General features: G+C 39.0%; 1 protein-coding gene across 1 annotated transcript in view; it reads right to left on the bottom strand.

The window, feature by feature from the left end:
* The window catches only part of YAP1 (Yes-associated protein 1), a gene marked incomplete at its 5' end in the record, with an annotated part of 134,359 nt that overhangs the window by 59,977 nt on the left and 54,486 nt on the right, over positions 1-19,896 (bottom strand). Inside the window, one exon of the mRNA XM_011926617.1 lies at positions 13,854-13,969. Within this exon, the coding sequence (XP_011782007.1) occupies positions 13,854-13,969 (116 nt within the window). The remainder of the gene's footprint in view (positions 1-13,853; positions 13,970-19,896) is intronic.

The raw sequence follows: 19,896 nt of genomic DNA, 5'->3' as shown, positions 1-19,896 counted from the left end.
ACAATTGCCTAGTCTTCAGTATGGTAACATGCTGTCCAGGTTTGTAGCCTAGGAGCAAAAGCTATATCATAGAGTCTAGGTGTATAACAGGCTATACCATCTAGGTTTGTGTAAGCATACTCTATGATATTTATACAATGATAACATCACCCAGCAACCCACTTCTCAGAACTTACCCCAGTCATTAAGCAACACGGACTGTATTATTATCACTAACTTATTTCGTGGCTTCGATAAGCCGAATATGGGAAAATAAACACGTTCACTGAAGAAAAGGCAGTCTATACATCAAGTTTTGGTGAAAGAAGGAAGTTTTTTTTGAGACGAGGTCTCGATCTGTCACCCAGGCTGGAGTGCAGTGGCGCGACCTCGGCTCACTGCAGCCTCCACCTCCCAGGTTCAAGCAATTCTCCCACCTCAGCCTCCCAAGTAGCCAGGGATTACAGGGGTGTACCACCATGCCCAGCAAATTTTTGTATTTTTAGTAGAGACAGGGTTTCACTATGTTGGTCAGGCTGGTCTCAAACTCCTGACCTCGGGTGATTCACTCGCCTTGGCCTCCCAAACTAACGATACTATAAACATACTGATGGAAATAAGCTTTGGGTAAACAAATGTAAGAGTGTGGTGGTTAACCCATCCTGCCCACCCTGTCCTGAGTTCAGGTTCACCTGTGTCCTATAGGTAGCTAGAAGATTCTTCTGCCAAACTACTAGAACATGCTGATGAATCCAAGCCCCTTCTGGATTACAATGGGCAGTGTGGTAGAATAAGATGAAACTCTGGACCATACATGTGAAGGCTTAGATTGGAATTCTGGCACTACTTCTTACCTGTATTCTGGCACCAGCATACTGGTGCCCCAACCACTATGCTCATGTCCCCTTTATAGCAGATGCCTCTCTGATATTAAAAGTGGAAGAAAGAAAAATAGGCAAGTTATGGTCAGTTATTGACTGGGGATGGAGGGAGATGACAGCTTAGATTACCTTCTCCAGTGTGGGTCTCTGTAATTGACGTCTTTTGAGCAGACATCTGAATGAACTGAGAGTGAGAGCCATGTGAATATCTGGGGAAGGGGGAGAATGTTCTACACCCCAATCATTTGCCTACATCCTTCTCTTCTCAACAGACTCTAAGCTCTCGAAGTAGAGACACTGACTTTTTTGTCTTTGTATCCCTAGGACTTAGCACTGCTGCCAAATACAACCAAAGTTTGCTGAGCTGACATGATTAAGAGTCTATCTGTGGAAAAGTATGATTGGTCTTTGTCAAGTTGCAATCTCTCAGAAACTTAATTTGTGACTTTATAAATAACAGATTTTTTTTTTTTTGAAACGGAGTCTTGCTCTGTCACCAGGCTGGAGTGCAGTGGTGCAATCTCGGCTTACTGCAACTTCTGCCTACCGGGTTCAAGCGATTCTCCTGTCTCAGCCTCCCGAGTAGCTGGGACTACAGACACGCACCACCATGCCCAGCTAATTTTTGTATTTTTAGTAGAGACAGGGTTTCACCATGTTGGCCAGGACAGTCTCAATCTCTTGACCTCGTGATCTGCCCGCCTTGGCCTCCCAAAGTGCTGGGATTACAGGCGTGATCAGCCACCACACCCGGCCTGTAAATAATAGATTTAAGAAAAGTAGATAACATTTATTTTGCAGGGTTTTTATATTAAATAAAAGCTCATGAAATGATGGAACCACTCATTTGTATTTAGGTACTCAGTAAAGGTTTTATTACAGCCTACAATAAGAATGATAAAACGATCTCTAATGACATTTCTGTGGATTTAAGTTTAAACCATACAACAGTATTCTATTTGTGTACTCCTTTAACCAACAGTATCAGTATCACCTGGAAACTTGTTAGAAATGCAGAATCTCAGGTCCCAATCCTATTAAATCAGACCCACTGAATAAGAACTGCATTTGAACAAATCCTGAGGTAATTTCTTGACACATTACAAATTAAGAAGCACTACTCTAGAATACCAAAGACTAACAAGGACCGCTTGTTCGATTAAACCTTTTCTAGAGTTACCATTAACTCAAACAATACAGCAAAAGTACTACTCATTGGGTTACTTGATTTAAAAAATCTTTGATACATTATAAATAAAATTTCTATGACTTTAGTTTCATACTCAACTCTAGAAAGACAGTATAGTTTAGAGACTATAAAGGGTTTAGATTCAGACAGACCTGGGCTCAAATCTTGGATCCAATACTTACTAGCCTTCTAACCTTGGGCAAATTCCTTAACCTGCTTGATGCTCACTTTCTTTATCTATAAAACAGAGATGAACACTCAATGGATCGTTGAGAGAATTAAAGAACGTGTGTGACACAGGTCATGGTTCACAGCAGGTGCTTAAACGTCAGTTCTCTACTCTTTCTTAGAACAGTTCTACCATTTTGTTCCAGTAATATACTAAACTTTTTCATGTATACTATACCTAAGAAAGTAGCTTTAAATATAAGAAAATGAGATATTTGGATTTCAAAATTCAAATGAGCAGATAATAAAAATAGGGAAAAAACCATAGAGAAAGACCCCTAAAGAAGATTTTTAATGGTATCCCAACATTTTCAGGACAAGACTCAAACTTCTTAGCTTATGACAAAAAGCCATTCTGAGGTGGTCTTCAGTCTCATCGCTCACCATCTTACCAGTAGCGATATGGTATTAGAGGTTCCAGAGCTTAGTAATTGCCCATCTACTAGCTACTTTTATCTTCCCTTCTCTTCTAACTTCCCACTCGTCCACTAATACTCAAGTCCTGAACCCAATCACTTTTATCACCACCACTTTGGTCATCCTCTCCCTGGGTTACTGCAACTGCCCTCCAAGAAATCTCCCTATTTTTTAGAAAGTTACTGATACCATGTCACTCCTCTGTTCAAAACCTACAAGCACCTCTGTAATGAAGCCCCATTCTGCCTTTCACAGACTCTGTTTGTGGTGCAGTGGCCTTTTTGCTGTTCCTCAAACATGTCTCAGGGCCTTTGAACTGGTTGTTGTGTTATGCATGGAACATTCTCCCCCTTCCCCAGATATTCACATGGCTCTCACTCTCCGTTCATTCAGATCTCTGCTCAAAAGATGTCAATTACAGGGGCCCACACTAGAGAAGGTAATCTAAGCTATCATCTCCCTCCATCCCCAGTCAATCACTCTGACCATAACTTGCCTATTTTTCTTTCTTCCACTTTTAATATCTGGCTCATTGTATATCCATTCTCATAACTTAGAACCATGCCTGGCACATAGCATATATTCAATATTGGATAAAGAAATCAATGAACCTCCTTAAAGAAGTCTTAGCAGAGTGCGGTGGCTCACACATGTAATCCCCAGAAAAGCTGCCAAAAAGCTGGGACTATAGGCATACACCACCATGCCCCACCGTTTTTTTTTGTCTCTACCAAAAAAAAAAAAAAGCAGTTGGGCATGATGGTGCATGCCTGTAGCCCCAGCTACTTGGGAGGCTGAGGCATGAGAATCACTTGAGCCCAAGAAGGCGAAGCTGCAGTGAGCAGTGATCGTGCCACTGCTCTCCAGCCTGGGTGATGGAGCAACACCTTGTGTCCCCCCTCAAAAAAAAAAAAAAGTCTTCACTGTTCTCCCTTTCCACTACTGACTCATGCGTTCCTCTCTCTCTCTACTTTCTCAACACTCAGTACTATACATCTGCCATAACATTCTTCGTTTTTTTTTTTTTTTTTTCGAGAAGTTGTTTTGCTCTTGTCACCCAGGCTGGGGTGCAGTGGCACAATCTCGGTTCACTGCAACCTCTATCTCCCAGGTTCAAGCAATTCTCCTGTCTCAGCCTCCCAAGCAGCTGGGATTACGGGCGAATGCCACCACAACCAGGTAATTTTTTGTATTTTTAGTAGAGACGGGGTTTCACCATGTTGGCCAAGTTGGTCTCGAACTCCTAACCTCAGGTGATCCACCTGCCTCAGCCTCCCAAAGTGCTGGGAATACAAGTGTGAGCCACCACGCCCGGCCCTGCCATAACATTTTTAATGATAATATACAAAAAGTCTGTCTTTGCTTGATTCTGCAATCACAGTGCATAGCATAAAGCAGGGCATTTGATATTTGTTGAATGAATGATTTAAGAAGGGAAAAATACAATTGTCTCAAGGTAAAACTATGAAACTGTTTAAAAAATCATTTTCCTGTTTGTCAGGTTATAGCTGTTAAGAACTTTCTAGAAGAAAAGGTCAAGTGTAAGCTTAGTGAGCCCACTAATATGCAACTCTTCAGACTTTCTTCAGTGCTACTTAAGTCTTTTAGATTTTAACTCAATGAAATGGCTTAGAGTTAGTTTACTAAGTTTATTTATGAAAGATTAGCTTTCTGTAAAGATTTACTGAAGGAAAAACAGCACACTTAGACTTCAGACTGCTCAAATAAATACCTGTCACTAAGATTTTAACCTAAAATAAGTTTTACCACTTCCTTACCTTACTAACATCAAAAGAAAACCTTATCTTGGAAAACTGTGAGTACTGTTGCAAGATTTATTCTATTTCACTTATGCTGCCTATATATGGTAGTTTATGAATATCATTTTTAAAGAATTAGCATCTTAATCTTTCACACAAATATTCCTCCTATGAGTCATAAAATTATTGTAGCAATAGAGTAACCAGAAGGATTTAGAAATCAGTGGGAAAGACAAAAATAATATTCCAACACTTATCAAGAGAATAAAACAGGCATTTGAGCTGGTTCTTAAATGGAAATAATTTAATCTCTTTCTCATTCTCTCGACTCCAAAACTGAGCAAAGTTTCCAAAAATCTACAAATAATCACTGAAGAAAAGTCAAACACAAATACTTCTATTTTTATGCCCCAATATGTAATAAGTCATTTTATTAAGAGAGCTGGTGGAAATGATACTCATGGATGGATCTAAAATTTTTTTCTTTTTTTGAGACGGAGTCTGGCTGTCTCCCAGGCTGAAGTGCAGTGGTACAATCTCGGCTCACCTCTGTCTCCTGGGTTCAAATGATTCTCCTGTCTCAGCCTCCTGAGTAGCTGGGACTACAGGCACCCACCACCATGCCTAGCTAATTTTTGTATTTTTAGTAGAGACAGAGTTTCACCATGTTGGCCAGGCTGGTCTCGAACTCCTGACCTCAGGTGATCTGCCCACCTCGGCCTCCCAAAGTGCTGGGAACACTTTGGGAGGTGTGAGCCACCACACCTGGCCTACCTGAAAATCTTAATAACACTCAAAATGTAAATGAACTTTACTATCCCAAATGATTACTTCAAAAGTTTCTAGTAAATTTTTAAAAATATTTGACATGTGTGCTCTAAGATCAAGTCAAGAGCACTCAACAGTCTTGAGTTTCTGTATGTTTCCCCCTTTTTAGAAGATAATCTCTAAAGTAAAGCAAAGAGGACAGGAAAGAATTACCTTATCTGGAATAATCAAGCATGTAACTAAGTATACAAAACACAGTACTCCTCAACACATTTGAGATTTAGATAGTTATTGTAGATAATCATGATTCTCAAATTGAAATAATCTTTTAAAAATATGTGGCACTATTAGAAAAAAATACTGATCTGCAGCTACTGAAAAACAAAGTAACTATATACCCACATCTCAGCATAATGAATGTGGGTTTCTTTAAAGAAAGAATGAAGAAATTAATACTTTAAAAATCATGACTGGAATTAAACAACATCAGAGTGATTCCCAGTGGAGAGGAAGTGAAAGGCTCTCACCATCAGAGTCAAATCAAAGCCATTAGTTGCCCTGACATGAGTGGCATCTTCATTATGCAGCTAAGTCAAGAGCGATGATTAAAAAGTGCCATTTATCAGCCATCACTGGGTTTAACAAAGACCTCAGAAGAACTCCCATACTAGAGTAGATACAATAATTACAAGCTAATGCCATCTGCAACTTCGATATTATAATTGAATTACTTTTTCTATTTCAAAAAGAAAAATTTTAAGTCTTCGTATTCCATATTGGCATCTTTTATTAAAATGAAATGGATAGGCCATAGTTTTAAGTAAGAAAAATGGTGGTTGTTTCTATATTACCATTTTTTAGGAACTAAATCATCAAATAGATCAAGCCACAAGCTATATAAAACAAACCAAGCTTCTTAAGGATTGGTTATATTGATTCTGGATTATGCTTTTCCTTGTGCTATTTCTCCATTTCATAGGGCCATTTCTCTTAATTTACCTGAATTTCCACATGGGAAAAAGAAAGCAGCAATTTTGTTTAAAAAAAAAAAAGTGTTTTTGTTTAAAAAGTTTTTGAAAAGATATTTGGAACACAAGCCTGAGAGTAACTAGTCAAATACACTGTCTCTGTCTCTTCGTTGCTCTGACTTTGGGCTTTATTTGTTATAGTTCATTGCTAATAGGTTTCCAGTTACTATAGTCTTTTCCCATATATTGTGACTTCAGACTGACAATTTCCATCTTATAATAATCCAGAACTATTAGAAGAATCAGGAACCAACTACTTGGGTAAGAGCCAATGACCTCAATTTGATGATAAAAAGATTGGAGATAAACATAACTTCAAAGACAGTGTGGTAACAGATTTTTAACAAAGTAACAGTGGCTACCAGGTATTACAAACTCATTAAATTGTAAAATATCAGATCACATTTATTTACCTATTATATATGCAAGACATTATACCAGGCACTGTATACTATTAATAATACATTTTAACTATGTGATATGGATTCTGTCTTTTCATGCTTGCAACAGCCCTATGAGTTATTATCTCATTTTTCCAAGTGAAGAATACAGATAGATACAGTAACTTGTCCAAGATTTCATGGACAATAAAGGATGCCTGGGATTCAAACCAGGTCCATGGGATTTCAAGAGCCCTTGGTCTTAACCCTTATAGTAAACTGTCTCTCAGTTTCAAAGGTGAAAAGTAGAACTTTAAATGAACTACAGCACATAAAGTAGGAGTCACCAACACCTCAACCCTCTCGGCTCTGCAACTTCTCACACATCTTTACCATCTCTGTGCTGTTTAAAGTTAAAGCCTACATCAATGTGTAATTTACCCATCATTTTTATATTTCACATCTATTTTCCAGCTCTCTCATTTTTCTTGGTAACAATCTCTCATTTGATCTTCGGTGCTGAGAGATATTACACAGGCAGGAGAACACAAGAGGCAAACCTTAAGGCAGCTCTATGCTACTCACTTTGCTTGCTTCTGAACATTTTTCCCCACTTCAAGGAAGGTGCTTAGCACATTCCTCTAACATGTATCACCTTTCATGATCAAGAGAGCATTTTCTCCACCCATCTTGAGGTATTTCCTAGGAATTCCTCACAGTTTGTCATAATAGAGAAATCTGAGTGCTACACTGGTAGAGTTGGGAATTGTCAAATAAATCCCAATAATTTCTAACTAAATTTAAAGCATACAAATAATGAATTCTCTAAAATGTACCTGTAATAAGACATTTGGGCTCTGGATTGTTATCAAATGTACATTTCTCAAAAGCAGATAAATGGGTTGATTCTGCTTAATATAAATCTAAAGACATAACTTTTAATGATCTTAAATAGTCATTTGGCATACGGTTATTTCTGGATTATCACAGAATATACTTTGACTTTACTGTCCCTTTAAGATTCAGTAATCTTGTGGATCAGTGTTAACAAGTATACTATTAAAAAATTTAGTAACACTTGGACTCGGGAAGGGGAACATCACACACCAGGGCCTATCGTGGGGAGGGGGGAGGGATTGCATTGGGAGTTATACCCGATGTAAATGACAAGTTGATGGGTGCTGACGAGTTGATGGGTGCAGCACACCAACATGGCACAAGTATACATAGGTAACAAACCTGAACGTTATGCACATGTACCCTAGAACTTAAAGTATAATAATAAAAAAATTAATATATATCATACACATAGAGCTAAGGAAGTATAACTTTTCACTCCTCAGGGCTTTCTTTTCTAATGCTGAACACAAAAAACATGAAATGTTTACCTGACTCTCAGTATGTGGAGAAAAACTACGGATCCTAAGCAGGCATCAAAATGCTATTATAAATATATATTTAATAACTAATTTATAACTTTTTCTTTCTTCTTTTTTTTGAGATAGGGTTTCACTCTGTTGTCCAGGCTGGAATGCAGTGGTACAAACATGACTCAATGCAGCCTTGACCTCATGGGCTCAAGCTATCCTCCCAAACTCAGTCACCCAAGTTGCTGGCACCACAGCAGTGTGGCCACCATGCCTGGCTAATTTTTATTTTTAATAGAGATGGGGTCTCCCTATGTTGCCCAGGCTGATCTTGAATTCCTAGGCTCAAGCAATCCTCCCACCTTGGCCTCTCAAAGCGCTCGGACTATATGAATGAATCACCACACCCAGCCTTATAAATAATAACTTTTTTTTTTTTTTGAGTCTCGCTCTGTCACCAGGCTGGAGTACAGTGGTGCAATCTCAGCTCACTGCAACCTCCGCATCCTGGGTTCAAGTGATTCCCCTGCCTCAGCCACCAGAGTAGCTGGGACTACAGGCGCGTGCCACCACACCCAGCTAATTTTTGTATTTTTAGTAGAGACAGGGTTTTACCATGTTGACCAGGGTGGTCTCAATCTCTTGACCTCGTGATCTACCCGCCTTGCCCTCCCAAAGTGCTGGGATTACAGGTGTTAGCTATTGCGCCCAGCTATAAATTATAACTTTCAAAGGACAATCACCTCAAGTAATTTAACGGACTAGACTTTACATATACATATACTTATACATTGAACATTTTAATATAGAATAAAGTAAAATAAAACCATTATCTTAATAAATTATTGCATTTCCTCTTATTTTTCTATTTTCCTCTTCCTCACCTTTCAAATTTTTTCACAGAGTTCACTGTCATTTACCCTGCAACTTCAGTGGCATAGTTAAAGAATATAAATTAATCTTTTAAGGGTGTACTGAGTGTTGCCTCTAGAACATTTTCCAGGTGCACCTTTGTTTTGGGTGATTCTCAGTTATAGATATTTGGATATTTGCTCAATCACAAACCACTGGTCTCTAGTCTATACATAAAATCCAACATTTCAACCTCATATTTTGAAAAAGGACTTATAAAAGTATAATCTGATCATTTTTGCTAAAGCAAATTAGAAAACAAAATAGGGTTTCATAAAATCTTAAGAATTGGAAAGAATCTTAAAAGATCTTTCAGCCTAGTCAACCACAAAAATTTGAAGCAAACAGGTTTGGGGAGTCTAGAGAAAATGACAGTATCTTAAGGAAAGCAGTCGGATAAGGAACAAGAAGTCAGAGCAGAACATGAAGCTGGACTCAATTATGAATGACAAGAATTCTTTTTCAAAAAAAAAGCAAAGCGAGAAAGTCCTTATTAAATAATGAGTAAAAAAAAATGTAAATCAAGTTGCATTTAGCATGATTAACCCAGGAGAGTGCTTCAAAAGCATGGTGTAGCTTTCTCTTTTATGTGAAGGCTTCAGGTCAGCAGATTCAGAAGACATTCCCTTCAGGGTGAAACTTTTCTGTAGACAGCCTGCTTCAATGGAAGCCATTTTCTGCTTTGTTACATTAAACGCCCTCAAAATTTACTAAATGCTCTCACAGTTGTCCTTGTTCCCTGTCCGTAAGATTTTTAAAACTCCGTAAAAGATCATTTTTCCAAGTAGAGAAGAGCATCCTTTTGCTTATTGAAACTTTATTAACATGCTAACATGACGTTACGGTTATTTCATGTGAACATGAGGTATATGAAGATTACAGTGACGTTCATTCCAAAGCATGTCAAAACCATGGGCTTCCACTGAAATGGAAGAAAAGACAACAAACAAGTGCATGTAATTTAGAGGAAAAAGAGGCATGTGCTGCAAAGATATTATCAATACCCTCAGCACTGGACCAGCAGGCCTCCATATGACCCAATTCAGAATAATCCAGAAATAAACTTGTCTTGATTCTGGGAATTCATATATATTTAAGATAACACTTCACTCTAATTTTGAAAGTTATGACTGACTCCTAGTATCAGTGTTGTTGTTGATGTTTTAACAAGCCTTTGGTTTTGGACCCATCAGCTAGTCTCTTCCTTTCCCCATCATACTGTCTGACCGTCCCCATAAAAGGCAATGACCTCGAGTGTTCTCTTTGAATATTCTCTTCTCTTGAGGAAACAATATTTTATTTGAAACAAGACCTCCTTAAGCAGACATCATCTCCACACCCACCACCTTCTGGAGAAGCAGTTACCCTATATTATCTACTATTAATAGTATTTAAAAACAGCGCCTCCAGGACGTTCGTTAGTGGTTCCTTGTCGTTTCTGCCTTCTCTGAGGCTTCGCTCTGTCAGTTATCCTATCTTTGGTTAACATACAGTGAAGAACATGGGATCTTAAATGAGACAGTGCAAAATGGACCTTCACTGAATGCCTGGCATACAAATAAGAATTATTATTATACTATTATTATTGTTAAATACCTTCTAGCACCATGTACACATACTCAAGCCTCTTCAGAGGTGACTCTTCCCATTTCAGTTCCTCCTTCCAACTCTCTCCTCACAACCCTCCTTTATGCCTTCTCCCCCTCTCTCCTAACCCTCCAGTCATGCTTTTTGCCACTCCACTGAAACTGTGTCAAAGTCACCTCTTTACTACATACAGCTCTATTATTTAGACATGTATATGCATACTAATTTTTATGTACTATATTAAAACATTTTGTATTTTAGAAACAAGACGGGCCGGGTGCGGTGGCTCAAGCCTGTAATCCCAGCACTTTGGGAGGCCGAGATGGGCGGATCACGAGGTCAGGAGATCGAGACCATCCTGGCTAACACGGTGAAACCCCGTCTCTACTAAAAAATACAAAAAAGCTAGCCGGGCGAGGTGGCGGGCGCCTATAGTCCCAGCTGCTCGGGAGGCTGAGGCAGGAGAATGGCGTAGACCCAGGAGGCGGAGCTTGTAGTGAGCTGAGATCCGGCCACTGCACTCCAGCCCGGGCGACAGAGCGAGACTCCGTCTCAAAAAAAAAAGAAACAAGACAAAAAATTTTTTCTTGTTGTTAAGACAGGGACAGGGTCCCACTCCAGCCAGGAGTATGGTGGTGTAATCACAGGTCACTGCAGTCTCAATTTCCCAGGCTCAAGCCATCCTCCCACCTCAGCCTCCCGAGAGCTGGGTGAGACTTCACTTATGCACCACCATGACAGACTAATATTTTTTTGTAGAGACAAGGTTTCACCATGTTTCCCAGGCTGGTCTCAAACTCCTGGGCTCAAGTGATCCTCTCACCTGGGTCTCCCAAAGGCTGAAATTATAGGTGTGAGCCACTGTACCTGCCCAGGACATCCAGCTGAAATAAAACATCCACAATTCTTTTCAAACCCACTAAAAACGGCTGGGCACAGTGGCTCATGCCTGTAATCCCAGCACTTTGGGAGGTGGAAGACAGGCGGATCACCTGAGGTTGGGAGTTCAAGACCAGCCTGACCAACATGGAGAAACCCTATCTCTACTAAAAATACAAAATTAGCCGTGTGTGGTGGCGCATGCCTATAATCCCAGCTATTCGGGAGGCTGAGGCAGGAGAATTGCTTGAACCGGGAAGGCGGAGGTTGTGGTGAGCTGAGATCATGCCATTGCACTCCAGCCTGGGCTACAAGAGCAAAACTCCATTTCAAAAACAAAAACAAAGAAACCCCACTAAAACCAAGTTGATATATACCTTTGATTTAAAGCATAAATTTCAGCCAAAATACTCTCATTTCTCTAGACCATGACCATCAGAAAATGTAATGGGACACAACCAAACCAACGTTCTAAAAGAATTACAGTCAACCTTGTTAGATGCAAAATACTTACTCTTCCAAAATAAAGTTTAAATTAATGTTATTTGTTATTAACTGCCTAGATGATTTTTAGATGGGGCATGACAAAATGAATAATGTGAATCATCTTGTTTAACCATACATACAGGGCAGATTTCACAACTTTATTTGAAAATCTGGTAATTAAAAAACATAGTAATAGTTGCCAAGTAAAAATATTTTGTTTACATTAAATGTTTACATTAAATGTCACATATAAAACAGATTCTGAGAATGTATTCACATTATATGAGTTAAGGATTTAAGGAATTAATTTTTCTTCAGAATTTAAAGTCTATGTCAAGAAAAGCCCAATCACAAATGTTGCCCTTTTTTTTGTTTTCCACTCTTAACTCTTTAGAACTCAAATGTTCAACCCACCAAAAGCAAGAGCAGAGGTATGTAACAACAGAAACATTCCAGCCTGCTGGCATCATCTTCAGGGGCAGAAGGACGTTTCAAGTTCTGCGAATTCGCCTAGTCAAGGAACCCTACTGTCAACTAATTGTACACCCTTTCCACCCAACCACAACAGTCCCTTGCCAAAGACTGCTGTTTAAGAAATCTACTGTGTAGCTACTGAATATTATGTTGGTCAGCTTGTTGGCTAGGGAAAATGCCTGGGTGGTGGAGAAAGCCATCAAGTCTACTAGAGCTGCCACATACTATTGTTAATATCTATGTCCTGAACCTGGGCACTCAGCAGTGGAGTGATGTGTGGGGGCCAGGGGAGTGGTGAGAAATCCAGCCCAAATGCTCCAATCTCATATGCCAGGCATACTGTTACATCCTCCCAGAGGAAGGGCACCTTTTCCTAGCATGTACAAAGGTACATAATGGGCTAACTGTGGCCTTGGACCCACCTAACGAAGGAGAAAGAGGCCAGACAGTACCTGATAGGGAAGACGAAGGAGCTAAACTTTCACTTAGTACCTACTCTGTAATTATTAGAAGCTTCATATGAATTTTATTATTTCCTTTCATATCCTCCTTTCTATCATAAGGGGCACTGTTACTCCCCATTATGTAGATAAGAAAAACTGCAGATTCAAGTAAATTGCCAAATAAGAGGTAGAAAAAAAGATTTATACTCTTCTGTAAAAAAGATGAAGATATGTTTAATAATCCATGCTCGCCCTGGGAATAAGAAACATTCTTTTGGGTTTACAAAAGTTACTGCCTTCTAAATATTTTCAGGGTACAATGAATAACCACATTAAAAGTTGGGTTAAGAACACCATAGCAGACCGAGCGCGGTGGCTCAAGCCTGTAATCCCAGCGCTTTGGGAGGCCGAGACAGGCGGATCATGAGGTCAGGAGATCGAGACCATCCTGGCTAATACGGTGAAACCCCGTCTCTACTAAAAAATACAAAAAACTAGCCGGGTGAGTTGGCGGGCACCTGTAGTCCCAGCTACTCAGGAGGCTGAGCCAGAAGAATGGCGTGAACCCGGGAGGCAGAGCTTGCGTGAGCTGAGATCCGGCCACTGCATTCCAGCCTGGGCGACAGAGCGAGACTCCGTCTCAAAAAAAAAAGAACACCATAGCAAATAAATAGATAAATAAATAAATAAGAACACCGTAGCTTGGCTTTCCATCCAAACCACAAAGGGAAGAGGGTAACTTCAACTCAAATACCTGAGACCTAACAAAGTAGCAGAACAAAACCAAATAGGTCAAAATTAACAGAACTTAAAATCTGAGATACTCGCTTCAGAATCAGATCTTAAAGAACCACTGGCTTCAGTTATTGGTCCCCTTATGCATTAACGACTATACAAGGCAATAATATAGCTTATGTTATTTTTAAATAGACTATGTCTTCCGTATGAAACTGGAAAGACAATAAACATCACCCATGCCCCAGTTTCTGTAAACGAGTAATAACTGTTTTCCACATCAACTTTTACCAATGCATAAGCATTATTTCCTGTGCTGTAATTACAGTGTCTCACTCACCTGAGGCCGAGTTCATCATATTCTGCTGCACTGGTGGACTAGTGGGGGCTGTAACGTTCATCTGGGACAGCATGGCCTTCCTGGGGTCCTGCCATGTTGTTGTCTGATCGATGTGACTAAGACAAAACAAACCACTGCATTAGGAAACAAATACCAGGTTCCAAAAACAATTCTTATCTTGTGGGCTCATAATCAAAGGGTGCCAAGAGAGCTCTGTAAAAGCATTAAGTCACGGAATCTCACTGCTCCCACCAGCCTCCCTCTGCAACAGACATTTTTCACCCTTAAATCACTCAACTTTCACCTCTTAGATCTTACAAGTGCAACATCTGAAAAAGTTATGCCTGGAATTTTAAGTGAAAGGAAATCATCTTCAATTAGTAAGATAAATACTACCCACTTCTAATGAAAAGATACAATGCAAACTAAAAGAGTAATAACCATATGACTAAAACCCAAGATTCGTAAGAAAATCATACACTTTTCTCCTAGAGATAAGAATGCCAAATAACATAATTTTTAGGCCTAAAACCCCTTTTTAAGGTAGAACACCACAGAACCCCAAAACTCGTCTTCCTATATATTCCAAAGCCAAAGCAGAATTTAAAACTTCATCTGTAAGTTTTCATTTTCTCCTGTGGCTGCTGAATAACATGTTCTTACACAAAGCCCTATGATATTTGCTGAACATTTTCTACATAATTGTTAACTTACTGAGAAATACATGTATACATATAGATTTCTTAATCTATAAAGTTGGGAATTAAAACAGCCAAAGACTATAAAATGTAAGACTGCAAGGTATCTAGCACATTATCTGATAAATAAACTTCCAGTAAGTACTAAGTTTTCTTGTAGCAAAGTTTCACTGTTTCAATGAAAGAAAAACTAGATACATTATACAAATAAAACTACCTGAAAAAGTATCCTGCATTAATAGCAGAAGTAATCAAAACTTTATATATAAACATCTCTTCAGTATCATTTATTACAGCAAACATTTGAAGCCAGTTAACATTTAATGATAGGGAATGGGTTAAATAAACATGGATATACATGACGGACTGTATGCAGCTCCTGAATATGTTTTAGAAGAATATGTAATATGAAAAAATATTAATAATACAGTTTTTAAAAATAGGTTATAAAACAGTATGTACTAGATAAGGCTAATTGTTTAAAGTGTGTGGGGTGTGTGTGTGTGTAGTGAAAGTATATAGAAAGAATTAATATCAAAATGTTTTAACAGTGTTTACTTCTGGATGGTCAAATCACTGTTTTGTTTTGTTTTTTGTAGCTTTTTAAGTTTCAAATCTGAGTTCTCTCTTCTTTAATCATCCTATTGATAACTATGTAAATGGCAAAGAAATGACGCTTTGTGCCATTAGCTATCCGGAAATGGATCCAGACTGCTATCTCATCAATAATTCTATCTTACCACTAATACACTAAGAAAGAATCACAGGCTTTAGCTAGAATGGGACTTAAATAAATATTATTTATTGGAGATGGGAGAAGAATTCTTTCTTTGTGTGTTTTTTGAGATAGCTTCACTCCGTCACCCAGGCTGGAATGCAGTGGTGTGATCTCAGCCTTCCAAGTAGCTGGGATTATAGGTGTGTGCCACCACACTGGCTAACTTTTTTGTATTTTTAGTAGAGATGGAGTTTTTCCATGTTGGCCAGGCTGGTCTTGAACTCCTTGACCTAAAGTGATCTGCCCACCTCGATCTCCCAAAGTGCTGGAATTACAGGTGTAAACCACTGTGCCTGGCCTGGGAGAAAAAAAGAACTATGTCTCTTTAAGGAATAAAGACGCTATTACCTAAATTTCCAACTATAAATACATGCACCCAGCCAGGCACGGTGGCTCACGCCTGTAATCCCAGCAGGTCGGCAGGCCGAGGTGGATGAAACACGAGGTCAGGAGTTTGAGACCAGCCTGGCCAACGTGGTGAAACCCCATCTCCACTAAAAATACAAAAATTACCCAAGCATGGTGGTGCGTGCCTGTAATCCCAGCTTCTCAGGAGGCTGAAGCAGGAGAATTGCTTGATCACGGGAGGCAGAGGTTGCAGTGAGTCAAGATCACGCCACTGCACTCCAGCCTGGATGACAGAGAGACTCTGTCTCGGAAAAAAAGAGTTGGGGCACCAACCTTCCCATGCAGTCGAAAATCCACATTAACTTTTGATTCCCAAAAACTTAATTACTGACAGCCTACTGTTGACAGTCCATTATGCTGTATTTATATATTATATTCTTACAATAAAGTAAATTAAAGAAAAGAAAATGTTATTAAGAAAACCACAAAAGGCGAGGCATGGTGGCTCACACCTGTAATTCCAGCACATTGGGAGGTTGAGGCAGGTGAATCACTTGAGCTCAGGAGTTCAAGATCAGCCTGGACAACACAGCAAAACCCACTTCTACACAAAATATAAAAAATTAGCCAGGCATATGGTGCACACCTGTGGTCCCAAATACTTGGGAGGCTGAGGTGGGAAGACTGCTTGAGCCTAGAAGGTGGAGGTTACACAGTGGACTGAGATCATGCCACTCCAGCCTGGGCAACACAGTGAGACCCTGTCTCAGAACAGAACAGAACAGAACACCATGAAGAGAAAATGCATTTATAGTACTGTATTGTATCTGTCAATACCAATACCATTAAGTTTATATCCTTTGTTTACAAGATGAATCGTTTGTCTGAAATGGTGACAATCACAGCTACCTATCAAGGAATTCAACTTTTTCTTCTAATGCCATGACTCTTCTCTGCTTCACAGGGGTGTGTAAAAGTTTTGATAAATTTTAACTTCTATAATAAATTTATATATATTTTATGGTAGGAAATGATAAAACAGACTACTGTCTTCTATATATTTTATGCATTCATGAGACACCTAGATTTTCCTTAATTTTTTGATTATTTCCAGGGTATGAAGTTCATCTGAATTTTTTCAAATTGTCACCAATCTACAAAACAATTTCCAATATATTTATTGAAAAAAATCCACATATAAGTAGACCCATACAGGCCATATCAATATTGTTCAAGGGTCAACTATACACACACACAAAATCCTTCTTTTTAACCACAAAGACTCTACAAAAACACTGCATATCACAAACGAACTATTTTTGCTAAGACCAAACAAATTGCTTGCCAGGTTCACTCGTTCCAGATACCCGCAATGGTGCCTTCTCTTACCTCCCTGTCTTTGCTCAAATGTCATGTTCTTGGTAAGGCCTTTGCTGGCCATATCATCTAAAATTCACCATATCCAAACTCCTAACTCCCTCTGCTTGACTTTATTTTTGCTTGATAATATTTTACTTATTTTGTTTGCCTGTTTTCCCCAATGAGAACATAAACTCTAGAAAAATAGGAACTTTGTCCACTTTATCTAGTACTATATGGTCAATGACTCGAAAAGCGCTCAATAAATATTTATCAAATAAATTAATAAAAAGAAAGCTATTTTCTTTTGCCATCACAAACTTTCTCTAAACATCTTTGTAGCCCTACTGACTTTAGCAACACCTACCTTTTCCAAAAATGCAATCACAAATAAGGATTGCTGACCTACTAGGATTAGCAATACAGAAATTATTGGTGACACTGGACAACAGCCATTTCAGTGGGGCAGTGAGAGTACAGTGAGTAGGAAGTAAAGAAGCAGACAAATTCAGTTGTGCACAGGAAATCAATAAAAAGCTAACTAGATGGTTATGAGTTTTCGTTTTTTCAAGAGGAAGGGACACAAGTATTTAAATGTGAACACAAAGTAGCTGAAGATGTGCGAAGGGATTATTGATGGGGCACAGTCATCCTTCAGAGAGCGGGAAGGAACAGGATACAAAGCATTGCTTCCACTGTAACAGGAGGTAAGAAAGCAAGCAAATAACTTCATTGGCTGCTGAAAGTTAAGCAAGTTCTCGTGTTACTGGCAACTGCAATGCCAGTTACGTGGTATCACCAGGATTAAAAACACGTCTTTTAGCTTCTGGCTCAGGAGTTCTTGTCACTCCATCTCACTGGTCTCAAAGTAGAAAAGGGATTTTCTAAAATGATAGTTTGCTGCTAGCCGAGTAGAATTTTTACAGAGAATAATCAGTCAGTAAAACCAGAATCCTTTTAAATGTTTTTTTAAATTTCTTTTTCAAATCATCTATTAAGACAAATCCAGAACTAGCACATAAACTCTGCTGTCAGAACAGAAAGCTACATATACTATACATAACACACAATGTTCGTGATTTGCTAACTGATAGCACTGGTAAAGAGAGAAATTGGTTATGGCGGTATTATGCTTATTATTTCTACGTGGTTAAGTTGGTGGTTTGAAGCTTTAAAAAAATATGCTGGGCTGGGCGCGGTGACTTAGGCCTGCAATTCCAGCTCTTTGGGAGGCCAAGGTGGGTGGATCACCTCAAATCGGGAGTTCAAGACCAGCCTGACCAACATGGAGGAACCCCGTCTTTACTAAAAACAGAATTAGCCGGGCATGGTGGCGCATGCCTATAATCCTAGCTACTTGGGAGGCTGAGGCAGGAGAATCGCTTAAACCCAGGAGGCAGAGGTTGCGGTGAGCCAAGATCACGCCATTGCACTCCAGCCTGGGCAACAAGAGCAAAATTCTGTCTCAAAAAAAAACAATCCTTTATGTAAATCAAGTGTTGTCTTCTATACAAACTTAATATAGATTTTTGATTCTTTTGAAATATCTGCTACATTTCTTGAGGCTACTCTTCCTCCAGAGGTAATGTTTTCCCCAACTGTCCACAAAGCACCTGATTTCTATCCAGCCTTTTAAAGACCTAGAAGCCTCCTCCTTTTAGAAGCCTCCTCTGTGGAAAAGTAAGGCAGACATATATTACAATCCCAGCTCTGCCAGTGACAATCTGGATTGTGTGGGCCATTTTTATCTATCTGCTCCACCTTCAATAAAGTGGGGTTGATTTATTTACTTACTTTCCAGAGTTGAGGTAATTAAATTCAGCAACATACATAAAAGCAACCGGGACTGTGACTTCTGGTACACAAAAAGCCCTCAAATATTTCATTCCGTTGCTACCCCAATATTTAAAATAGAAAAACTTCATGGTGAATGGGCCAAGAAGATGTTTCGTTAAAAATGAGATAAGAGTTCACTTAAGTGAAGATGACGGGCCTAGTTTAAGAGCTTTAAAAGGAGTTTGGTTTTCACCGATAAGTAATGAAGAGATGCAGTAGGTAGACACTACAGGTTTGAAGGCAAGGAATAGAAATGATAAAAATGTTTCTGGACCATTACTTCAACTTGCAGAGAGCTATCAGCTTAGAGAAAGAATGAACTAGAAGCCTGGACATGTGAATGGAGACCCTCCTGCCACAGGCCGAGCATTGCGCCCTGGGTACCTGCTGGCTGGCTGGGCTCTGAGAACCTGTGTAGCACTGCGATCTGTCAATAAATACCTCACCAGCAAAAAAAAAAAAAACAGAGAGAATGAACTAGAAAAGGAACTCAGCAAGTGTAGACATACTGGCTCCTAGGGGAAGAGAAGTAACATAATAATTTGGAAATAAAATAAAAATCTCATTCCTATAACCAAATGCCACAAAATATTAATTGCTAAAAAACCTTTCCATACAATCAATTTTTACCTAAGCCGTAGACAGTCAGATCTGTCAATATAAACCAAAGCAAAGAATAAACAATATTTCTTAAGTATTAGTCAAAGCTCATCCTAATAAATTCTAAGACACACTTCAAATTCTTGGTTGTGTGTTTTATTTTCAAATGCTGAATTTATAACCCTTATTTAAGGAACACTGAACAACATAATCAAAATGGGTTTTACAGTAATGAAAACACTGATGACTTTCTTACATCTACAAAGTTTAGGATTATAATTTTATAATGCTAATTTGTGAAAGCACTAGTAGGAGGTTAGTACTCATGTAGGTTAGTAAAATAAATTACTAAAAATAATATACTAAGAAAGAGATTAACATTGATACTGTGATAAGGTTTGGAAACCTCAAAGAACGGATACTA

Source organism: Colobus angolensis, unplaced genomic scaffold (assembly GCF_000951035.1).
Source record: "Colobus angolensis palliatus isolate OR3802 unplaced genomic scaffold, Cang.pa_1.0 Scaffold7, whole genome shotgun sequence".
Classification (NCBI taxonomy): Eukaryota; Metazoa; Chordata; class Mammalia; order Primates; family Cercopithecidae; genus Colobus; species Colobus angolensis.
The sequence above is the reverse complement of the archived record's forward strand: the minus strand, read 5'-3'. Positions and strand labels throughout refer to the sequence as shown.